The following is a 21,241-nucleotide window of genomic DNA, read 5'->3' on the forward strand; positions in this document are numbered from 1 at the left end:
AGTTGGTTAGAGCATCAAAAAAAAAAAAAAACCTTTGATCATAACTGTGATATGCATTTATCCAGTCAATGTTTTTTTGGTGAGGGGGGGTGCGATTGAAATTGAAGTCTCCCAGTATTTCAACATTTACTCATTTGGATACCTCCCTGATTTAATTTTCATAGAATCATAGTATAGTAGAGATGGAAGAAGCCAGAAAGCCATCAGTCCAACCCCCTACTAACTGTAGGATTCCCAGTTAAACTTCTCAGATGGCTGTCTGGTTGCATCTTGAATGCCTCTAGTGTGGGAAAACCCACAACCTCCCTAGGTAATTGGTTCCATTGACTTACTGCTCCAACAGTCAGGAGAATTTGACTGATACCTAGTCAGAATGAATTCCTGTAACTTGAGTCCACTGTTCCATGCACTGCACCCTGGATGATCAAGAAGGGATCCTGTCCTTCCTCTTTGTGACAGCTTTTCAAGTACTTGGAGAGTGCTATCATATCTCCCCTCAGTCTTTTCTTCTTAAGGCTAAACATGCCCAGTTCTCTCAGTCTTTCCTATTAGGGCTTTGCTTCCAGTCCCTGGATCATCCTTGTTGCCCTTCTCTGAACCCTTTCTGGCTTATCTGCATCTTTCTTCAACTGTGGTGCCCAGAACTGGACACACTACTCCAAATGAGGCCTAATCAATGCTGAGTAAAGGAGAATGAGCATTTCATATGATTTGGAATGCTACTTCTGTTAATGTAGCCTGAAATAGCATTTGCCCTTTGCAGTCACATTGCATTGTTGTTGCATATTTAGCTTGTGAAGAGCCATCCCACTTGCAGTATTGTTGAGCCAAGTATTCTGCATCTTGTAACAATGCATTTGATTTCTTTTTCCTAGGTGCAAAAGTTGGCATTTGTCCCTATTTAATTTCATTCTGTTGTTTTCATCCCAGTGTTTTATCATGTCAAGATCTCCTTGAATCTTCTGTCTGTCTTTCGGGGTATTAGCTATCCCACCTAGTTTTGTGTCATCTACAGATTTGATAAGTGTTCCTTGCACTTCCTCATCCAAGTCCTTAGTGAAAATGTTGAAAAATACTGGGACCAGGGCTGCACCCTGTGCTACCCCACTTTTTACATCTCCCCAGTTAGAGAAGGTGCCATTGAGGAGTGCTCTTTGAGTCCAGTTCTGTAGCAAACTGATGGATCATTGTTCCATCTAGCCCACTTTTAGCTAGTTTGCTAATGAAGATACTTTGTCAAAAGCTTTGCTGAAGTCAAGGTAGATTATGTCCACAGCATTCCCACAGTCTGTCAGGGAGGTTACCCAATCAAAAAATGATCAGTCTGGCAGGATTTGTTCTTGAGAAACAAATTGGCTTCTAGTAATCATTGCACTGTATTCAAGGTTTTTGCAGACTGACTGTTTTATAATCTGCTCCAGAATTTTCCCAGAGAGTGATGTCAGACTGACTGGTCCGTACTTCCCAGATTCTGCATTTCCCCCCCTTTCTTCAGGATGGGGACAACATTTGCTTTTCTCCAGTCATCTGACACTTCCTCTGACCTCCATGATTTCTCAGAGATGATAGACAGTGGTCCTTAGAGTTCTTCCATCAGCTCATTTATGACCCTAGGATGGAGTTCATGAAGTTTATTTCAAGATGACACTGAGCATTCTGGTATGGGGAATAATTGAATGCTTGTAGTAATAAACTATATATCTAGAACTTCAAAGCTCCTTTTGCTGATGTGCCCTTGTTTTGGCTTCAGCTGATATTTTATGAGTTTTCAGTAATTACCTGGGGTAAAATAAGAGAGCCAGTGTGGTGTAGTGGTTAAGAGCATGGGACTGGGACTCAAACGACCTGGGTTCGAGTCCCCGCTCGGCCATGGAGCCAACTGGGTGACTTTGGGCCAGTCACAGACTCTCAGCCCAGCCTACCTTGCAGGGTTGTTGTGGGGATAAGATGGAGGAGGAGAATGATGTAAGCTGCCTTGAGCCCTTTGTAGGAAAAAAGCAGGATATAAATCCAAAAATAAATAAATAAATAAATAAATAGGGCTCTGATGCAATCAGACCCACTCGTCTCTATCCCAAAACCTGGCTCCGCTTCTGTGGCTCCACCCTCACGCCCTTCAAATGAAGGTGCGTCCGCTTCGGTGGCCCCCTCTGCTTCACCAAAAAAGAGGCATGAGAAGCAGAAGCATGCCGAAGAGAAGCCAGCAGGCCATAAGAAGGCCAGAAAGGAGAAGGCCTCTAAGCCTCCAAAGAAGGCTAAGTCAACGGACTGTTCCCGACATCGGGACTCGGATCCGACGGGACCCTCGGTACAGGTGGCAGTTACGATACCGACCCCACCCGAACCGATCCTTCAGGAGGCCATGTGGGTTACCCCTCAAGGGTCTCCCCGACAAACGGTCGACCTCCCGCCTGCACCCCTTCCAACTTTACGGGGGTCTATTTCGGATGGGGAAATCCAGGACTCCCCTCCTAGAGCGAGGTCACCGACACCAATGCCCGCGGTGACATTGGAGACAGAAGCTGGCCTGTCCCCACCAGGGAATTGGAGGAGTCGCTCGGTAGAGCAACGCCCGGAGAGTTGGCGTCGTCCCTACTACCAACCTTGGGGAGACCCACTCTCTGTGGGGTACTACCCTGCTCCCAGGGCGTGATCCTCACCTCCACCCTGCGACCATCCGCGGTCTGTGGATTCGAGGAGGGTGCCACTTCGATCCCCGCAAAGTGGAAGCAGCCGCTCCTTCTCGATGGCAGAGCCATCATCTTCTGCCCCACCATACTACGGTGCTGATTCGGATGACTCTGAAGTAGACTCAACCTCCCCGGACATCGTGGTGACATCCGAGGATCCTGCGTCACCCGATGAGTCACACATCCCCTTCACGGAGCTGATGTCGAGGCTTGTCCAGTCCCTGGACATCGATGCTGCCCAGCGCCCGGGACCGTCGACGGACAAGTTTTATGATGTCGTCCGCGGGGAGCAATCGACCTCCATCGTTCTGCTGCTTATAACTACCCTGCGGCAGGCGATGATGCAGCCCTGGGACCTACCTTCACATCCTCAGCCGACATCCAGGAGATATGAGTCTATGTACAGGGTCCGGGAAGAAGACATCCCCTTCCTGCTAAAGCACCCGAAACCAAACTCGGGCGGTCGTCGAATCCTCGCAAGGCAGAGAGGCGAGAGGACATACGGCACCGAGGGATAAGGAGGGCCAGAAAATAGATTCCCTGGCCAGGCGAGTCTATGCTGCCTCGGGCTTAGGACTTCACATTTCCAACTACAAGGCGACGTTGGCGCGATATCAATATTTAGTATGCATCACCTCCACAACGTCGACTCCACCCTCCCAGACCACCAGGGTGACCTTTCGAAGGTCCTAATCAAAGAAGCCATGCAGGTCGCGGTGCAGCAGTTGTCCACGGCATGTCACCATGTGGACACTGACTCCCGGGCCTTGGTCGGTGCCGTTTCCCTCCAGAGACACGCATGGCTTCAGAATTGTAATTTCCCGGAGGAAACCAAGCAGCAAATAGCGATGCCTTTTGATGGTTCCGGGCTCTTCCATTCACGTACCGACCACAAACTCAAGAAACTGCACGAGTCAAGAATGACGGCGCGCAGGATGGAGATCCAGTCACACAGCAGACGTAAGTGGTCCTGGAATCGGCCATCCTACAGGCAGTCATACCAGCAGAGACAGCTGCCACAACACCGCCAGCAACAACAGCATCAACAGTGCCGCCGCCCTCAGCCCCAACAGCGCTTCCAACAGGGCCGCCGTTGCTTCGACGATCAGAGACAGCACTGACGGGACTGGCAAACCACTCCTCATGCTCCTCTAATACCCACCCCCCTCTCATCTGGGGATCGGCTCCGAAGCTGACTCCCCATTTGGGAGTCCATCACATCTGACCGGTGGGTATTATCCATCGTTCAACACGGCTATCGAATAGAATTCGACATCGTTCCTCCATCGAGTCCGATCCGGTCTACTTTATGTTCGCCGGTACTTCTCAACGAAATACATCAACTTCTCCTTAAAGGAGTGATTTGTCAGGTATTTCCATCTGATGGACTTCACGGATTCTATTCCAGATACTTTACGGTCCCCAGGCGGGATGGTGGTCTACGTCCAATTTTGGATTTACGGGACTTGAATAATTTTATTATACCGAGAATGTTTCGTATGACCACCCTTCAAAACGTTTTGCCGTTGTTAAGGAGAGGGGATTGGTTTGCCTTACTGGACCTGAAGGACGCCTACTTTCATATTTCAGTTCATCCAACTTACAGGCGTTTCCTCCGTTTTGCTGTTGCAAACCAACTTTATGAGTTCACAGTTTTACCCTTTGGACTGGCTATGGCTCCGAGAGTTTTTACCAAATGCATGGCTCCTGTCTGTGCCTTCCTACACCTTCAGGGCATACAAATTTACCCGTATCTCAATGACTGGCTGTTGGTCTTGCAATCCAGAGAAGGACTCCTAGACACTATCCATACTACCCGTACCTTACTAGAGAGTCTGGGCCTACGTATTAATACAGAGAAATCTTCTCTTCTTCCAACACAACGCTCACCTTCATTGGAGCCCGCTTGGAGTCGATGTTGGAGAAAGCCTTCCTCCCTCAGGACAGACAGCAGACTCTCGCTTGCCATATCCATCAAATCCAACGAGAGGGCATGGTTACGGCGAGATCCATCCAGAGGGTCCTGGGGTATATGGCCTCCTCAGTTGCCGTAGTTCCACATGCCAGACTTCGGCTTCGCCCACTACAACTATTCTTCAACAAGGTGTATCATCCACAAAGAGACCCACAGTCAAAACAGATTCAGATCCCGTCTTCCGTGCTCCACTCCCTGTGCTGGTGGCTGAAACGGACCAATCTCATGATGGGAGTCCCCTTCAGGGTGCGACCTTCTTCGATAACTCTCCGTACCAACGCGTCTCTCCTAGGATGGGGGGCGATATGCTCTGGCCTGGCTACACGTCTAGACTCCATGAATCATATCAACTTCCTAGAGCTGCTGGCAGTCTTCAAAGCCCTTCGTTCTTTCGAAGACCTCCTTCATCATCGGATCGTTCGGACAATATAGCGACCATTTTTTATCTGAACAAGCAAGGAGGGACGAAGTCACTGACCTTAGCCAGGCTTTCTATGAGAATTTGGGACTGGTGCATTCAGAGACACATTACTCTGATGGCCGTTCATCTGGCTGGCACAGACAACGTGCACGTGGATCTTCTCAGCAGACACATCTTCACTTCTCACGAGTGGGAACTGGATCCTCGTACGCGTAACCACCTTTTCAGGCGCTGGGGGTTCCCCGATGTGGACTTATTCGCTACTTGACGGAACAGGGTATGCAAGACTTACTTTTCCAGAGCGGGAATCGGACAAGCATCCCTAGGGGACGCATTCATGATCCCTTGGGACAACATCAACTTCTATGCTTTCCCTCCGATCCCTCTTCTGATGAGGGTCATAGCAAAGATAGTGGGCGACCGTGCATCGGGGATACTAGTTGCCCCTTGGTGGCCACGTCAAGCGTGGTTTGCGAAACTGCTCGACATCTCCCGCCGGGAGTTTCTTCATCTTCCAGCACTTGCATATCTTATAACGCAAATGGACGGCACACTTTGTCACCTGGACTTGCTCTCATTGAAGCTGACAGCGTGGCAGATTCGATGATTGTCCTTCCATTGGGGCCAACGACAGATTCGAGAGCCTCGAATCCGACAGCTTCTATTAATCCATCGGTATCGACGATTACTTCGACCGCTTCGGTTCCGATTCTCAAATCCAACCATGCAGGTGCCTCTCACTGCCACAGTCTCTCCGTACCATCCAGTTCGAGACAGACCCCGTTGAATTCGAATCCAATGCTCTTGCACCCTGAGATTCAGCATATTATCGACTCTGCCCTAAAGCCGTCCACAAAGAAGTCATATACGGCTAAATGGAAACGTTTTTCCACCTTCGCCGAGTCTCATTCGTTCTCCCCATTTGTCTCATCAGTCGAACACATTCTTCAGTTCCTTCTGGAGTTGCATCACTCTGGACTGAAGCAGTCTTCTATTAAAGTGTATACGGCCGCAATAGCCTACTACCGTGGCTTAGTCGATGGATCACCCCTTTTTTCTCATCCTATCCTCAAGAGATTTTTGAAAGGACTGTATAATCTTAATCCATCGATTAGACCGGTTATGCCCACGTGGAGCCTTTCTGTAGTTCTACAGGCCCTTATGAAGGCCCCCTTTGAACCTTTGGCAACTGTGGATCTCCAGTTAATTTCTTGGAAGACGGCGTTCATTGTAGCTGTCACGTCAGCACAGAGGGCTAGTGAACTTTGTGCCCTCCGCGTCAACCCTCCTTATCTAAACTTCCACAGAGAAAAGGTTGTTTTACGTCTCAACCCATCTTTCTTGCCCAAAGTCTCTACACCTTTCCATACAGGACAAGACATTGTACTGCCTGCCTTTTTTCCATCGCCTCAAATCCCTTGGAAAGATCCTTGCACTCCCTCGACATTCAGCGTTGTTTAGCCTTTTATAGATCGCGGAGTCTATTTGGCGATCCAATAAACTGTTCATCAAATATTCGGCTAGAGATCAGGGCGACCCAGTCACTTCACAAAGGCTTTCTAAATGGATAGTCCACACTATTGTCTTGTGTTATCAGTTAGCTAAGCTCGAATTGCCTTCAGTTCCTCAAGGCCATTCTACTAGAGCTGTCGCTACATCTTCTGCATTTGCATATGGGGTTCCGATTGATGACGTCTGCAGAGCCGCTACTTGGGCAAACCCTTGCACCTTCGCCAAGCATTACCATCTCGATGTTCGGGCTCGACGGGACTGCTCCTTTGGTAGAGCTGGTCCCTCCTCTGTCCTTCGATGAGGACACCTTCCCTCCTCCTTTGATGGTAAGCTTGTTAAACTACCCATATGTGTGATGCACAGAGGCCACGACGAAGAAAAGCAGGTTGCTTACCTGTAACTGATGTTCTTCGAGTGGCCGTCTGTGCAGTCACACAACCCGCCCGCCGGCCCCGCTCGGTGTCGGTGAGTGGATGCATCGACAGCTCAATGTCGATGAGAGAGGGCATTTTCGGTACCAACCATCTCCTTTATGGTACCGACAAAAAAAAACCCCATTAAGATACCGTACGTTCGGTCGCAAAGACTGAACAAAATGGCGGACGCTCTGCTCTTTATAGGCCACAAGGGGGAGGGGGAGCGGAGCTTCCCGCCAGAAACCGTTAGCTATCAATCTTCCGGCCAAAGGCACTGCGCAGGCACAGTACCCATATGTATGACTGCACAGATGGCCACTCGAAGAACATCAGTTACAGGTAAGCAACCTGCTTTTGGCATACCACACTATACCCTGCCACCGAGCAGTTCAATGTTATTGGTGCTAAAATACACACAATATTTTATTTCTTAATTTTCATGTGCAACTTGCTGAATTCACAAACACACAGAATTCTGCCTTTTTGGCTTTAAAGTGTAGCGTTATGATACTGTGTTCTGTCATAAAACTACTATGAAATTGCAGTTAGTTTAAAAAAAAATCCACATGTACTATCTCAGCAGTGTTAAATAGCACAGTGGCAAATTTGCCTACAATTATCTTGATGCTGTAATCTCTCTGAGGAACCTTAAAGTCTGTGGCTTATATAGAAAAAGATGGTATACATTTGAGAACATTTCATCCCCCACCCCCTAATTCCCCATGGAACTCCTAGCGCTTCCTGGAAAGTTCCTCTGGAAGGTCAGGGGATTCTCCCAAACACAAGGGGCTATTGTGGACAGGAAAATCAGTATTCATTGCAGCACAAGGGGCTACAGCAGACAGGAAAACCATCAACCTCTCTGGATGCATGTCTATGGTGTTTCCACACAGACAGCTCTTTTGGATTCCTGCCTATAAAATCAGGGTTTAAATACAGAGGTAATTGGCAGTCATCCTGGTAAGCCGAAAAGAACCCCAGTGGTATGTCTCTCTCTCTCTCTGTCTGTCTCTCTCTTCCCTCCCCTCCCCTTTCCTTTTCATGTCCATGCAGCCCTTGACCATCACTGTCAAAATTTCTCCTTAAGTGCTTGGTCTTTGGTGCTGACAAGCTGCTTATCTCCCTGCGCGGGCAGCCAAGTGCAGCAAATCAGAACAGTGCTCTTCAAACAGCCCCCACCGCTTGGCCTCGCCACTGAGGCATAACACAAAAACTGGCAGTTCTGAAGCAAGTGTGTAAAGCTAAAATGTTTTCTTAGCAGTAGTTCTTGCTGACAGGTTTATGTCCTCTGATTCATGTTGGAGTCGTGAACGAGACATTTTGAACCATCAAACCAATGCCAGATAAGATGTGGTGCTAATGGGGGAGGGGGGGTAGCACCAGGCCTATCAAAGACAGGAAGCGATAGCCTATTTGGGATAGGCGATGCAGTCAGATGTAACCAAGCTGTCTCTTCCTGGGCTTTGAAGCTCTGGGCATGCATTGTTTAGCCCAAAGAGTTCAGGATAGTCACCAGGCCAGCATTCTACTGTCTTTCTCAGCTGTCACTTCCAAATAGGACCATGCTTTCTTCCTTTCCCTTGGCTTCATGCATGCCTCTTTTTCTCATGATGACAGCCTCAGGCTGGTCTTTCAGGCCTGAGACCTGGTATACTTTTTACATGTTCTGTTTCACAGATCTGTCCACTGAATTGTCACCTTCCACATCATCCTTGCAGTAAGCCACCACTGGGCTTAACATGTGGTTTGAACTTCCCAATGTTCATGCTGATTTGCAGAATTTTTCTCACTTTCCCTCTCTCCTTGGCAAAAGCTGATTTTATGTGGCTCATACTGCTAGGGTAAAGTAGCTCAGTTGTATGATTTAATTGCCATTTGTTCCTGTATCAGCCTGTGAATATGGCTGTGTGATAACCTACCTTCCAGGATTGATTGATTGATTGATTGATTGATTATTCATTCATTTATTTTCTACGCTACCCAACATCCAAAGCTCTCTGGGCCATTTTAATAATCTAGAACTGCTCTCTAAAATGCTCAGGAAAAAATAAAGGTCTTTGCACCACTTAGGAAATAAACTCCCCAAAGTAGTTCACCTGATACTGAAAAGATAGCAATGCAGATGCCAAGCAAATCTCTTTGGAGAGTTTATTCTATTAATAATCTATTCTATTAATGGTATGAGTTTATTTTATTAATTCTCTTGTATTAATTCTCCAGGGCAACCTGGAGTAGAGTCTCTGAAATAAAGGAAGTTTGGGAGGTCCAAATCTAGTGTTTAAGCAGAGTATGCATTACCCCATGGGTCCTCAAACTATGGCCCTGGGGCCGGGCCGGCCCACCATGCCCATTTTGAGCCCCCCCCCCCACACGTGCCCCCACCCACCGTGCCCCACACATAGGGAGGCAGCGGTTTGCTCGCTTGGAGAAACTGATCTCCAAGTAAGCAAGCCGCTGCCTTGTGCAACAGGAGCTTCCAACTAGGAAGCTTATTTATTCAGGCCCAGATATTAGTCTATGCAGCCCAGTATTGTCTACTACTAATAGTGGCTTTCCAGGTCTCGGATGCAAAATAGTCTTTCCCATCACCTGCTTCCTTGAACTGGAAAGGCTGGTGCGCATACTTGGAACTTGTTGCATGATATCACGTGTTCTACCTCTTAAGTTGTATGCTCCCCCCCATAGGTCCACCAGTTTGAAGTAAGGCAACATGGCATCTGGGCAAGCATGGCAGAATATGGACCACAGTGCCACTAAGAACAGTGTTATATGCATGTTTAGACAGAAAAACTTCCACAGCTCATCGCACTGTCCAGCCAGTTGCTGTGCTTCATACTGAAGACATGAAGATTCACATAACTCTTTAAAGAGTTCTCTGAAAGGGATCTGTTGCATCAAGGGAGCAGAAATTCATGCTATTGGACATCCCCACCAGAACCTCTTGCTGCTGGTGAGCAGCAAAAATGTTAGGTATATGCTGACCTTCCCAAATATATTACTGTACTACACTAGTTTTTCTCACTGACAAGGCTTGTTATATTTCCATTTCAATTGAGATTTTTGTAGTAATCCCAGATCTCCTCTTTGGGTTGGTTATCTTTCAACACTGGAACATTTGAGCAGATACTGAAGGAGGATGGCCGAGTGAACAAAAAAAGTGAGAGTCAGGCCATCTGTAACGGAAAGGAGTCAAGTAGAACAAACACACTTTCTCCAGAACACAGACTACTGCAGCTAAGAAAAGCCTCGGGCTCTTGCTTCTTGGCTTGTATCCTAGGGCAAGTGTGGCTGTCCTGTGACATTGCCAGCATTTTGCGGGGGTGGGGGTGCTATTTAACACAGATTTCATCCAAATGTGAGTAGACACATTTTTAAAACATTAATCAGTTAAAAACCAGACAATCTTTTGAAACCATTTTAAGCAGTTGACAACTCCAGGTTCCACATGTGAGATAAGTAATAGCTGAGTCTAAGCATTCAGTGAGTTCTCAATTTACTTCTCATTTTTGGAATTCAGATTATTCTCTTCCAAATTCTAGCAGTGTGTGTGTGTGCGTGTGCGTGTGAGTGTGCGCGTGCACACATGCGCACGCTGTCATAGACTGTCCACCACAGACTTTGAGCTATGTTTGAGTAATTGTTCCCTTTCAGAGCAGGATTTGCCACCACGTTTTCCCAGACGTCAGCCCTTAAATACACACACAGACGTGCCCCCTGCCAGCACAATACATATTCTGTCTATGCACCTTATGTTAAGATGCTGAGAGCAGCAGGTTTGTGGAGGTCTGAAACGTAGAAGTGAAGGCATGGCTGGGGATGAAGAGAAGAAGCTAGAAAGGAGAGATTCCTTTCATCATCTTTGGCTGAAATGAGGCATGTGGATCAGTAGAAGAGGTGGGAAACTGACTGTGAGCCTTGCCTAGTATCAATGCAAAGTCGTGACTATACTAGGTTCCATTCATTTCAATAGGTCTGCTCTAAGTAGGACACACTTTGAATACCCATTGAGTGACACTGGAATAGAGCAGGGGCTGAGAGCTCAGAAAACTGCTCATCCTGGGTCAGTTTGTACAACTAAGCCAGCTGAAGGGTTGAACATGGGCTATTGTGGGTTATTGTGTTCTCTGAACCTAGCTGAGATAATAAATTACATTTCACAACCCAGCAAACTGTGTGTTCTCTTCATGGGTTGTTGATGGTAACAAGCCATGGCTTGTTAGTGCAGGTGGGCTCAGATAACATGGTCACTTACAGTTCAGCAGCAACCCACTGTTCAAGGAGGACCCTGACCCATGGGTCAACCCATACACAACCCTTCCATGTGAGTTATTGGAACCCTGTCTGATAGTAACTCTTAAAGGTCTCAGGTAAAACGAGATCCTTCCTATCCCCTCTACAAGATCCTTTCAATGGGTGATGCTGGGGATTGAACCTGGAACTTTTCTGCACAAGAAATTCTAAATATAAATTTTAAAACCACAGATAACTGCAGCAGTAATCTGTTTCAACAAAATCAGTTAGAGCTTTTTAAAGCTATGGAATATATTGAATCTTTCAATAAAAAGAATATTTTACAAGTTTACTTATTTAAGAGCAGAATTGCTAGACTCACAAAGTAGCAGACAGGGTCAGGAGTTAACTCAATATTTTATGCTGGTTTATGCAAAAATGCTATGAATCTAATTGCCTCCTCCTGTTGATTTAGTGTAAGAAGCAAAATCTGATTGCAGAGAAACCTCGGATCCTGTAACTTGCTTTTAATTACAGTTCTTCCAACTCTGACTCTGCTCATTTGTCTCTTGGGTGCAACTGAAATTTAAGCATGAGCTTGCCTCATTTGCAGCATTATTGTGGAGTTAAAAGGAAGTAAAAGATTTCACTATTCCCAACAAATAATTATACACTTAAATGGAGTCCAGACTGAAAGAAGATTATGGCAATTAGGATTTAACACAGAGAAGTATAGGCCCTTCTTACCTTCTGCTCTGCTCTGCTCTGCTCTTAGCCTGAGCCATTCAGGCAACCTTCCCCAGTCTGATGCCTCCAGATCCGGGTGGCTGCAGCCAACATAGCATTTCCATTAGCTGTGCCGGCTGAAGGTAACTGGAGCTGTATCACAACACATCTGGAAGGGAACAGGATGGGGAAGGCTACATTAAGCAGCATCAACATGCTAATGATATTCAACTCTATGTTTTTAATTAAGGTCAAGGACTGGGAGCACTGATTTGGTTTTGAATCTATCTGTGTCTGACAGCTGTGTTTCATCGAAGCATAAAGCAGAAGTAGAAAGTGTCGTGTGCCTCAAAGCATTGCTTGCCGTGGGAAAGGGGCTAGCTAAGAAACTGCAGTAAAGAGGAAAAAGACCCTTGGATTTTGATCTGGTTATTAGTGTTTATGCCACTATTTATTTAGATAGGTATATTACTATTAAGTTACATTTTACTCCACCTTCATCCTATTGAAAGGAACCCAAGGAAGTTTACAGGGTTCTTCTCCTTTCTGTTTTATCCTCACAGCAACAACTCTGTGAGGTAGATTAGGCTGAGAGTCTGTCACAGGCCCAAAGTCACTGAGTGAGCTTCATGGCTGAGTGGGTACTGGATCCCAGATCTCCCAAGTCCCAATCCCACACTTTCCCCACTGTGCCACACTGGCTCACATACACTTTCAGCACATTTAAAGATGTGGGCATTTTTAAAAGAAATGAACCACAAAAAAGAAGCAATCATTTTAGACTAAAGGTTCTGCAGTGTATCTCACCACCCTTGCACCCAACTTTAGAGGTGGAGTGAGAGACAGAGATTGCTGCCACTGTTTCCCAGTGCTCTGGAGGGCATCAGAATGCAGCACCACTGTGGGAGTGAACCTTGTGCTTCCTCCAGTTCCAAAGTTGTGGAGAAGTCTAGGGTTTGTTTTGGGTATTCCCCTTTCCCAGGTGCTCAGAAGCACAATGCCAAAACTGCAAATCCCAGGCTTCTTTCCAACTCTGGAGCTGCAGATGGGAGCAGAGATTTCCCCTGCAGTTGCATGGGGCTCTGAGGCCCTTTGAGCAGCTAGCAAAAGCTAGTAAAATTGGAGAAGGGACCTCCCCGTTCTCTGGTTCCCTGTTGCCAAACACATTCAATGGGAGCCCTTCCTCAGTGAGTCCACCTTGTCACCACCATTGTCACCAGCTGCTCTTGCTCCCACCTCATCCTTCTCATTATGGCTTGCTTGCTTGGCAGGCAAAGAGCCAATGAGCAAATAGCCAGTGGCATCTGCTACTGCTCCATCCCACCAGTACCATCACCTGGGCCAGAACAGGCATAAAGCAAATTGCAGTCATAAAGAAGAGGAGCAAGTGGCCCCTTGCTGGAGTGTTCTTCTCACCGCCACCATTGTCTGGACTAGAGTGAGAAGCAGGGGAACACAGGTTGAAAGACTGAAGAGGAGGGGCAACTCTAGAGGGTTTTTATTGGTGGATCCCTGCTGGGATACAGCTCTTGGCAGTTACCTGATCATGCTAATCCTTGATGCCAACCCTGCGGTTGGAGCTTGTTTTCATGTTGCACCTTTGAAGCCCTTCAAGCACCTCAGAAGCTCTGTGTGATTCCAGAAACAGTTCTGCCTCTCCAGCTTCATGTTTGGTGTTTGGAAGGAGAACAGAGGACTTTCTGCTTTCCTCCTAGTCACCCTCATCTATTTACCCTTTGTGGGAGAAACAGATTTCTGGCGAGCACTTGTTTTTGGTTAGCCAGCAAGGCCATTTTTGGTTGGCCAGCAATTGACAGTTATACCAGTCATGCAATAGCTATTGCAGAATTACACAGAATGGCGAAAGCCAAGAACAGAACGATGGGGTTAGAAAAACTTACTGGTTTGTCTACAACAACTCTCATGTTCATGCACTGAAAGCATTCTCAGGAGTTGCTTGTGTTGTTTCTCAACTACAAAAGCGTAGTAGAACTGCTGCCATTTCACATTTTCAAAGAAGTCTTTGGTAACATAGCAACATTTCTTTTCTCCCCTTCAACTCAATTTCTCCACCAATACACTGTTCAAATATAATATTTTAGCTGACCTGACTATGCACATAAATACTTTCCTGGAGCTTGTTAGCAGGTAACCATTTCCCTTATTGTTCCATTGCTTAAATTCATTTACTTTACAGCTGGTATAGGCTAGAAAATGAACCATATTAAACATTCAAACAGAGTAGAAATGTGTACAGGATTCATGAAAGGTATGATGGTTGACCAAATGGTGTAGAAATTGGTAATTTGATATGCCTATGGAGTCCCTTTGGTCTACCAAGTGGGACTTTTATAATATAATAATGTAGGCCTCCAAAGTCATATTAAGTTTAATGTAAGCTTCCCTGATAGAATAAAACTGTACTTTATGCTTTCTTGTTAATATATGTGACAAACCTTTTATACACACATGTGCACATGTGCGTGTGCAAGCACACACACACTGCATTTGCCAAAATTTAGGAGCACTTTCTCTGTTCCAACTGGCAGAGGACCATGGTTGGTGATGCAGATTGTATTTCCAAATGATGTATTAGCTTGCTGTTGCTCCTCTAAGACATTCCTAGGCTGCAGAGAAAGAAGAGAACCCTTGAAAGGTGATGGGGGTTCTTAACTTGAGCTTAATTAATTAACTTAATCAATTAACTTAATTGAGCTTTGAGGAGCAATGTCATGGAATAAGATGTAGCATCTTGAAAATAAACATGGACTTCTACTTGCTTAACTGATCAAACCTATTTAGCTTAAGGGGCAGTTTTCACATGACTTTTGTTTATAAGGTTTTAACTGAATAGCCTTTTTAGCAAATCAAGATGACCCCATTTATAATTGTATACATCATAAAAGTTTTATTATCATTTGTATTTATTATTTTACTCTTTTATTCCTGTCCTTAAAACATGCACTGAAGCCAGATTACAGTTTAATGAAACAAAACTAATACCAATAAAAACAATACAAAATAACCCTTCTTTCAAATCCTTCCTCAAGTCCCCTTTCTCACTCACATGTCTTTGATTTAGCCTCTTAATCTGCATTATAAACTGTAGCTAAGTTTTAAACCAGCAGTGAAGTATGTGTAAACTTCAGATGTTGCTGGACTGCAGTTGCCATCATAACCTGGTCTTTGGGGCACATGGGAGTTGAACTCCACAGGTTTTTTCTCTACCTTGTTCTTTCCTTATTGTCTGTTGGGACTTTTCTCTGTCGTTTACAGTCCTATCTGCCTTCTCAGATGTAAGTCTTTAAATGTGACTGCAGCAGACCTTACCACTAGGAAAGTGGGTATAGGACTGCAACCAAAGCAAATGTTTATTATTGCACGTATATTTCATGTTTTTCCTCCTGCAAGGAGTGCAAGGCAGCCTACATTGTCCTCCAGCCCTCCTACATTGCATCCACACAACAATCCTGTGAGAGAGGTTAGGCTGAGAGTCAGGTATGGGCCTAAGTCACCCATTCAGCTTCATGGACAAGCCACACCACACTGGCTCTCCATATGTTTAGGGTATCACAAATATCATAGATGTAATATAGATTGATTATAAATAATGTAAAATACTATAAAAGCAGTGTAATTTAAAAACAACATCAGATCATTTAAAAATCTCCTACTAAGAAGAGGGTCCTCACAAATGCTTTTGAAAGAAGGCAAGGATAGGACCAAGCAACTATTTTCCAGGGCATCAAATTCTACAAGTTCTGTTTCTGGTAACCAGCAGCCAGAGTCCCAGAGGTAACCAGAGAGCTGCATACTGCTCCCAGGAAGTGTGTGCATGCATGGAGCTTCATAAATGAGGGAATAATGTGCTTGATTTTCAGCAGCATCAACCAGTGTACAAGCCGGTTACGTGGGTTTGGCTTTCTTTTTGGTCTTGGCAGTGTATACTGATCAGCCCGAGCCTTTCCAATGACCATCGTCCTCCAAGCTAATGTTTTTTTTTCTTTTAAATTGTTATATTGTTATTGTTTATGTATGTTTTTTTGTATTTTTTGTGAGCTGCCCTGAGGCTTTGTTGCGATGGGGGTGGCATAGAAATGTTTTAGATAGATAGATAGATAGATAGATAGATAGATAGATAGATAGATAGATCCCTTAGATTTGTTTGACTACAACTTCTGGCATCACTCAGCTAGCTTGATAGTTTGGAATGGTGGGTGCTGTAGTCCCTCTGAAGGGTGCCTGGTTAGGAAATGCTGCCCTATAGGACTAAGCAGCCATTTAAAAGACGTGTGGAAGACTATTGACTACATGACCCTAGTCCATGGAGAAGCTTTGATTTTTAGTCAGAGGTGGAAGCCATAGAGTCAGTTTCAGCTAAGGACTGAGAACTCCATTCTATCAGGACTTCCACTGGCTGATGAGCCAGGAGGAGGGTGAGACACCGGACACTGGCACTGCTAACATCTGCAGCTGCGGGACCTGACATTGACAAAGGCTCCTGCCTCTTAACCAGGGATGTCTTCCATGGGAGCAGGACAACAGCAGTTGGTTTCTACAGGAGAGGTATTTTGGGATGTGTCTATTGTTGCATTGTCAACTAAATAGGGTGGCAGCAATCACCTGAGAGCCAGGTTTCCTGATCAGGAATGACAGTCCAATAATGATCTTTATCAGTCACTCACCTATATTTAAGCCTGAACAACCTGTAGTAGATTTTGGTAACTGGAAAGGTTTCCTGCTTTCTTGGAACTCTGAATTTCAAAGATTATGTTTTTTTGTGCTGACAGTTGAGCACACAAAGTTGAGGCCTTAGTTGTGATGCTTGTGACCTAATTCTTACCTTTTAAAAAATTGCTGTAATCTGTTAACTTTGGGACTCTACTGGGGCTGTAAAGGCATATAGCTAGTTACTGGAGCTACTGCAGTTAAAGGTTGATTGAGACTTTTGTGAGGATAGAAGTTCTGACGCCACCAACTTGTCTTCATTATAAGACATAGTATAAAGATAGCCTAGGAGTGAGGAATGAAGAAGTAACTGTCTCATTAAACTGAACTCCATGGTTATGGATATCATTTCTAAATTTAAAATCACTGATCAGAATTAATTACTTTTCAGAGTGTTGTCCGTTGCCTCTGGCATCCAAAGCTGAACCAAATTATGGTTGGTACAGGGAATGGATTAGCTAAGGTCTACTATGATCCCCTCAAGAGCCAAAGGTATTTCATTTATTTTATCTGAAACTTCTCAACATGTGTAAATATGTCTTAAAGTGCATAAAGCATTACTTGAATTTTGTCTACATGCAGAGCTTCATTTTAAAGGTGATGGGTTTAAAAAAGCTTCCCCTACTATTGAAAATTAGGGTTCAATCGTAGCTATGGTTAGGCAGAGGGAAGCTGGGAGTTGTAGGGCTTTTCTCTGCCTAAAGTTGCCTAGGATCGTGCCCTTAATGTTATGTAAGTTAAAATTTCTGGAATGCTGCATCTAAGGTGATGCCTAAGTTGTGTAAGGAACAGAAAACTACAGCTATATCTCACACATTGGACGAAATTATTTATTACAGCCAAACTATGATTTGGATGGGAGCAAACATCATGGTTGTCCTCCCATCTCACTGTTCTTTCTGTGCTTTTATCAGGGTTACTTTAAACAACAGTTTACATCTCACACATTTAATTTTGTGCTCAAAACAATTTGGTATGAAACCAGAATCATGGTTTGTAGTCCATGATTAAACCCCAGTTTCCCATTTTGGATATAGTAGAAGCCTTCCATGTCTTGTGCAATTGTCATGCAAGCAGGGAAACCTGTGGACAAGAGGGCAGAGCACAAAGGCATAATGTTCATCCCCAGCCTAAGAAAATATGGCTCATTAAGCTGATTGTGGTGTCAGAACTGGCCCATTCTCTGTAGGTTCCCATTGCTTAATGCCATGGGGGTACAGAGCATATATTCCCCTTATATCTAAATAAATAAATGTTTAATGTGCTGAGGCTAAGGCGCTAGTTTCGTAACTTACATTTTTATGATTTGTCTATTCAGCTGTGCTCTGCACTCATGCTCAAGAAGAGGTTATGGAAATGGAAACAGATTTCTAGTCTGTTCCACTGTTTCTGCATTCCCTTCTCATTAACTTTACATCAAGATGATAGTAAATGTGCAAGTAAGAAATGACAAGTAGATGGTTCAGTTGATTTCTTCACTACTTTCTCCTCTTTTAGTGTAAATTTTTAATATCACCTTGGATCATAGACTGAGGGTCCATACTATGGTACTTGAAGAATCTTTCTGACATCTCATGGTGCTACTGCTCCTCATTCAACTGCAGAAATACTTCATGCTTTTCCTTGCCTGAATTCTGTCTTACAATCCAGACATCGGTCCAGTTCTCATGGTTAACAATCCATGTGTTGCTTGTGAGCATTAGCAGGCATGCTGGGTCCTTTTCACTTGCCTGCTCTGCTTTCCAAAATGACCCGAGAATGCCCCATTGCTGAGCTGTTGTCATTACATCCAGACCTGGAACTTCGGGTTGTTTGGGGTTACAGTACCAAACTTTTATCCTGTGGTTCCTGTTGTTTTGGAAAGCTGGGTCAAATGGAAGTGGCAAGCAGGCAAAAGGCTCACTCCCGTTCAGCCAGGCTAACCCAAGGATTTGGAGGTATGTGAGACCCAGATTTAGGGGGTGGGGGGAAGGGTTCCTTTACCTTAAGTTACGCTTAGAGAATGAAAGGAACCTAGTGCTACAGTAGACCTGGATTTCGGTATAGATCTGCTTTCCAAACACATGAATTGAACAGGCCGAGATCTGGAAACTCCCACAGTTCTTAAGAGGAATGTGACATGTTTGCATATCCTAGTCATTATAAAAATATATAAAGGAAGCTAATGTTGATGAAATGGATGTGTTTTAGCATAGTTTATTTAAGCAGCCTGGATTGAGAATCAGCTATCACTGTAATGTCTCATTCAAGGTTGTGGTTACTGCTTTCCAGGACTTGGCTGAACTCTTGCACTGCCGCCATATATGAAATGCAAAACATATTCCCATGAAGTGTGCGCCAGTCAGAGGTGGCTCACTTTAGGCAGTCCAGATCTTCACAGGGAGGACTGAGCAGCCAGTATCAGAAGACAGAAGGCTGTTTGGCCAACAAATGTAGTAGCAGCCCTCCGATATTTGCAGTTCAGTCCAAGCAGCTATTGTAACTGTGCTAGGGGTCTTTGAAGAAGGAGAGAGTACTTCAGCAGGGCCCAGTAACTACTTAAATGTCCTGCAGTAAAGGACAGTCTTTACCTGGAGCAAAAAAAGATAGTAAAGTGGTGCCAGCTTATCCTCAGTAGGGAGCTTGATCCATAACGGGGGGGGGGGGGGGCAGCCACTGAGCCATAAAGGCTCCTCTCCTTGTTGCCACCATCCAAGCCTTCCTTGGACTGGCAATCAGAGGACAGTCCCAGGACATGATTGTAGTGTCTGGGGAGATAAAAGTTGGGAGAGGTATTCCATCAGGTATCATGTAATGGTCACTTACTTCATATGAACAAGCAATTTCAGTAACTATTGTTCAAAGTTAGCTTGTTTGAAATTAACCATAATTGGTCCAGATGCAACACCTAAATGTCACTCATGTTCATGTGTGTGCGTTCATTCTCTGGCAATATTATCCCCCTCTCTGTTCCAACTGACATTTAAAATTTAATCACCGTTCATTTTGTTCTGCATAGAAAGTAAGCTATAGACACAGAGAATAGCTTATAGGGACATAGTAGGGACTTCCATTGAACATAGTAGGGATTTATGTCCAAGTAAATATAAATTAGATTGTAGAATATTCCTTTTTCTCAACCAGACTCCTTTATTTCATATTTTAATTTAATTTAGGGGAGCAAAATTATGTGTTGTAAAGACAAAAAGAAAAGAGAGACAAGCAGAGACACTCACACAGGACTATATCATAACACGTAAGTAACATTTACATGTTAATTAAATACAGGATTTTACTTCTCTGTTTGTTAAAATTGTGGTGCAGGAAAGTTTAAAGCTCCCTTTTGAAAATGGAGTCCTGCTGATTATCTATGCAGTTTGGCAAAAGGAGGGTGAAACCCAATTTAGCTCCAGTCATGCCCCTTAAAAAACAGTCATTTGGTCTTCAGCTTTTCAAAGGGGCTTTGCTCGCGTAGTCCGGAGCATGAGTGGAATATGGAAACCATGTGCTCCTGGTTGTATTCGCTGTTTGCCATTGTACTAGGGCTATGCATGTGGAAGCTGTTCCTCGCTGGATGAAGGCTTGTATGATTTCGGTTCTCAACTATTTTCATACTTCAGGACAGTCATTAGCTATATATCATTTGCAAATATTGTCACATTGGCATACTTTTACTGTTACTTTACTTTTCATCATTATTTATCTTACAATTTTTCGAACTTTGACTATTTTTGGTGACAAAAGCTCAAAGTATAAAGTTCAAAGCAAAAGCGTATATGCATCCCTATTCTCTACGTCTTTCATTCATTCTCGTGATGCGAACGACAAGCAGCCTTGTGGCAACTTAAAAACTAATATATATTATGGTATAGAATTTCTGGGCCACAGTCTGCTTCACGAGGGCAACAGTAAATAATACTTTAAATTATATCAGAAGCAGGAAACCAACTAGGGAGACATTTGGACCACTGGATAATCATGAAGTTCAAAGAGTAGTAGAAGAGGATAAGGACACAGAGCAGAAGCTGAAAATTTCTTTTTTATCTGTCTTCACTGCAGAAGTTATAAAAAGTCATTTGGTACCTAGACCAAAAGAAGTCTGGTTAGCCTATCCATGTTCAGCAACACCGTTCTAATTGGGACTTTACTGCCCCTCAGAGAAAGTAGATTGTGACATCTCTGCTTTGCAGCCCTTGCGTACAGCCTTAATATGTGGCACCTTCACCTGAGGGGATTAAGTGTTGTTATTTTTTTAAATTGAGGCATATCACTTAGATGGATTTTCCCCAAGGCTTATGTCTACATATGGGAATGTTTTTGGTTACCTCGGATACTCTGAGCAAAATTGTATAGCATACCACTAGTCAACATAAGGTTGAGTCTTCATGCTTCATGTGACATACAGATGTAAGACGTAACTGTTTGTTTATCTAGTTTTGAAGCCATCTGAAACAAGAACGTAGTTGTAATGCTGATCAGTTAAACAACCCCTAAGAGCTGGATTAGGCTGTATCTACAGCACTTCAGTATCTACTTTGTGCCCAGGCATAACTGTCTTGAATAT

The 21,241-nt window shown here is 44.4% G+C and overlaps 1 protein-coding gene across 1 annotated transcript in view; it reads left to right on the forward strand.

Annotated features, from left to right (window-relative positions):
* Positions 1–21,241, forward strand: part of WDR70 (WD repeat domain 70) — a 144,612-nt gene that overhangs the window by 108,155 nt on the left and 15,216 nt on the right. Inside the window, exons 14-15 of the mRNA XM_044431200.1 lie at positions 17,090–17,190; positions 19,854–19,933. Of these exons, the coding sequence (XP_044287135.1) occupies positions 17,090–17,190; positions 19,854–19,933 (181 nt within the window). The remainder of the gene's footprint in view (positions 1–17,089; positions 17,191–19,853; positions 19,934–21,241) is intronic.

The sequence above is a fragment of the Varanus komodoensis genome, unplaced genomic scaffold (assembly GCF_004798865.1).
Source record: "Varanus komodoensis strain SLA01 unplaced genomic scaffold, ASM479886v1 scaffold22, whole genome shotgun sequence".
NCBI lineage: Eukaryota > Metazoa > Chordata > Lepidosauria > Squamata > Varanidae > Varanus > Varanus komodoensis.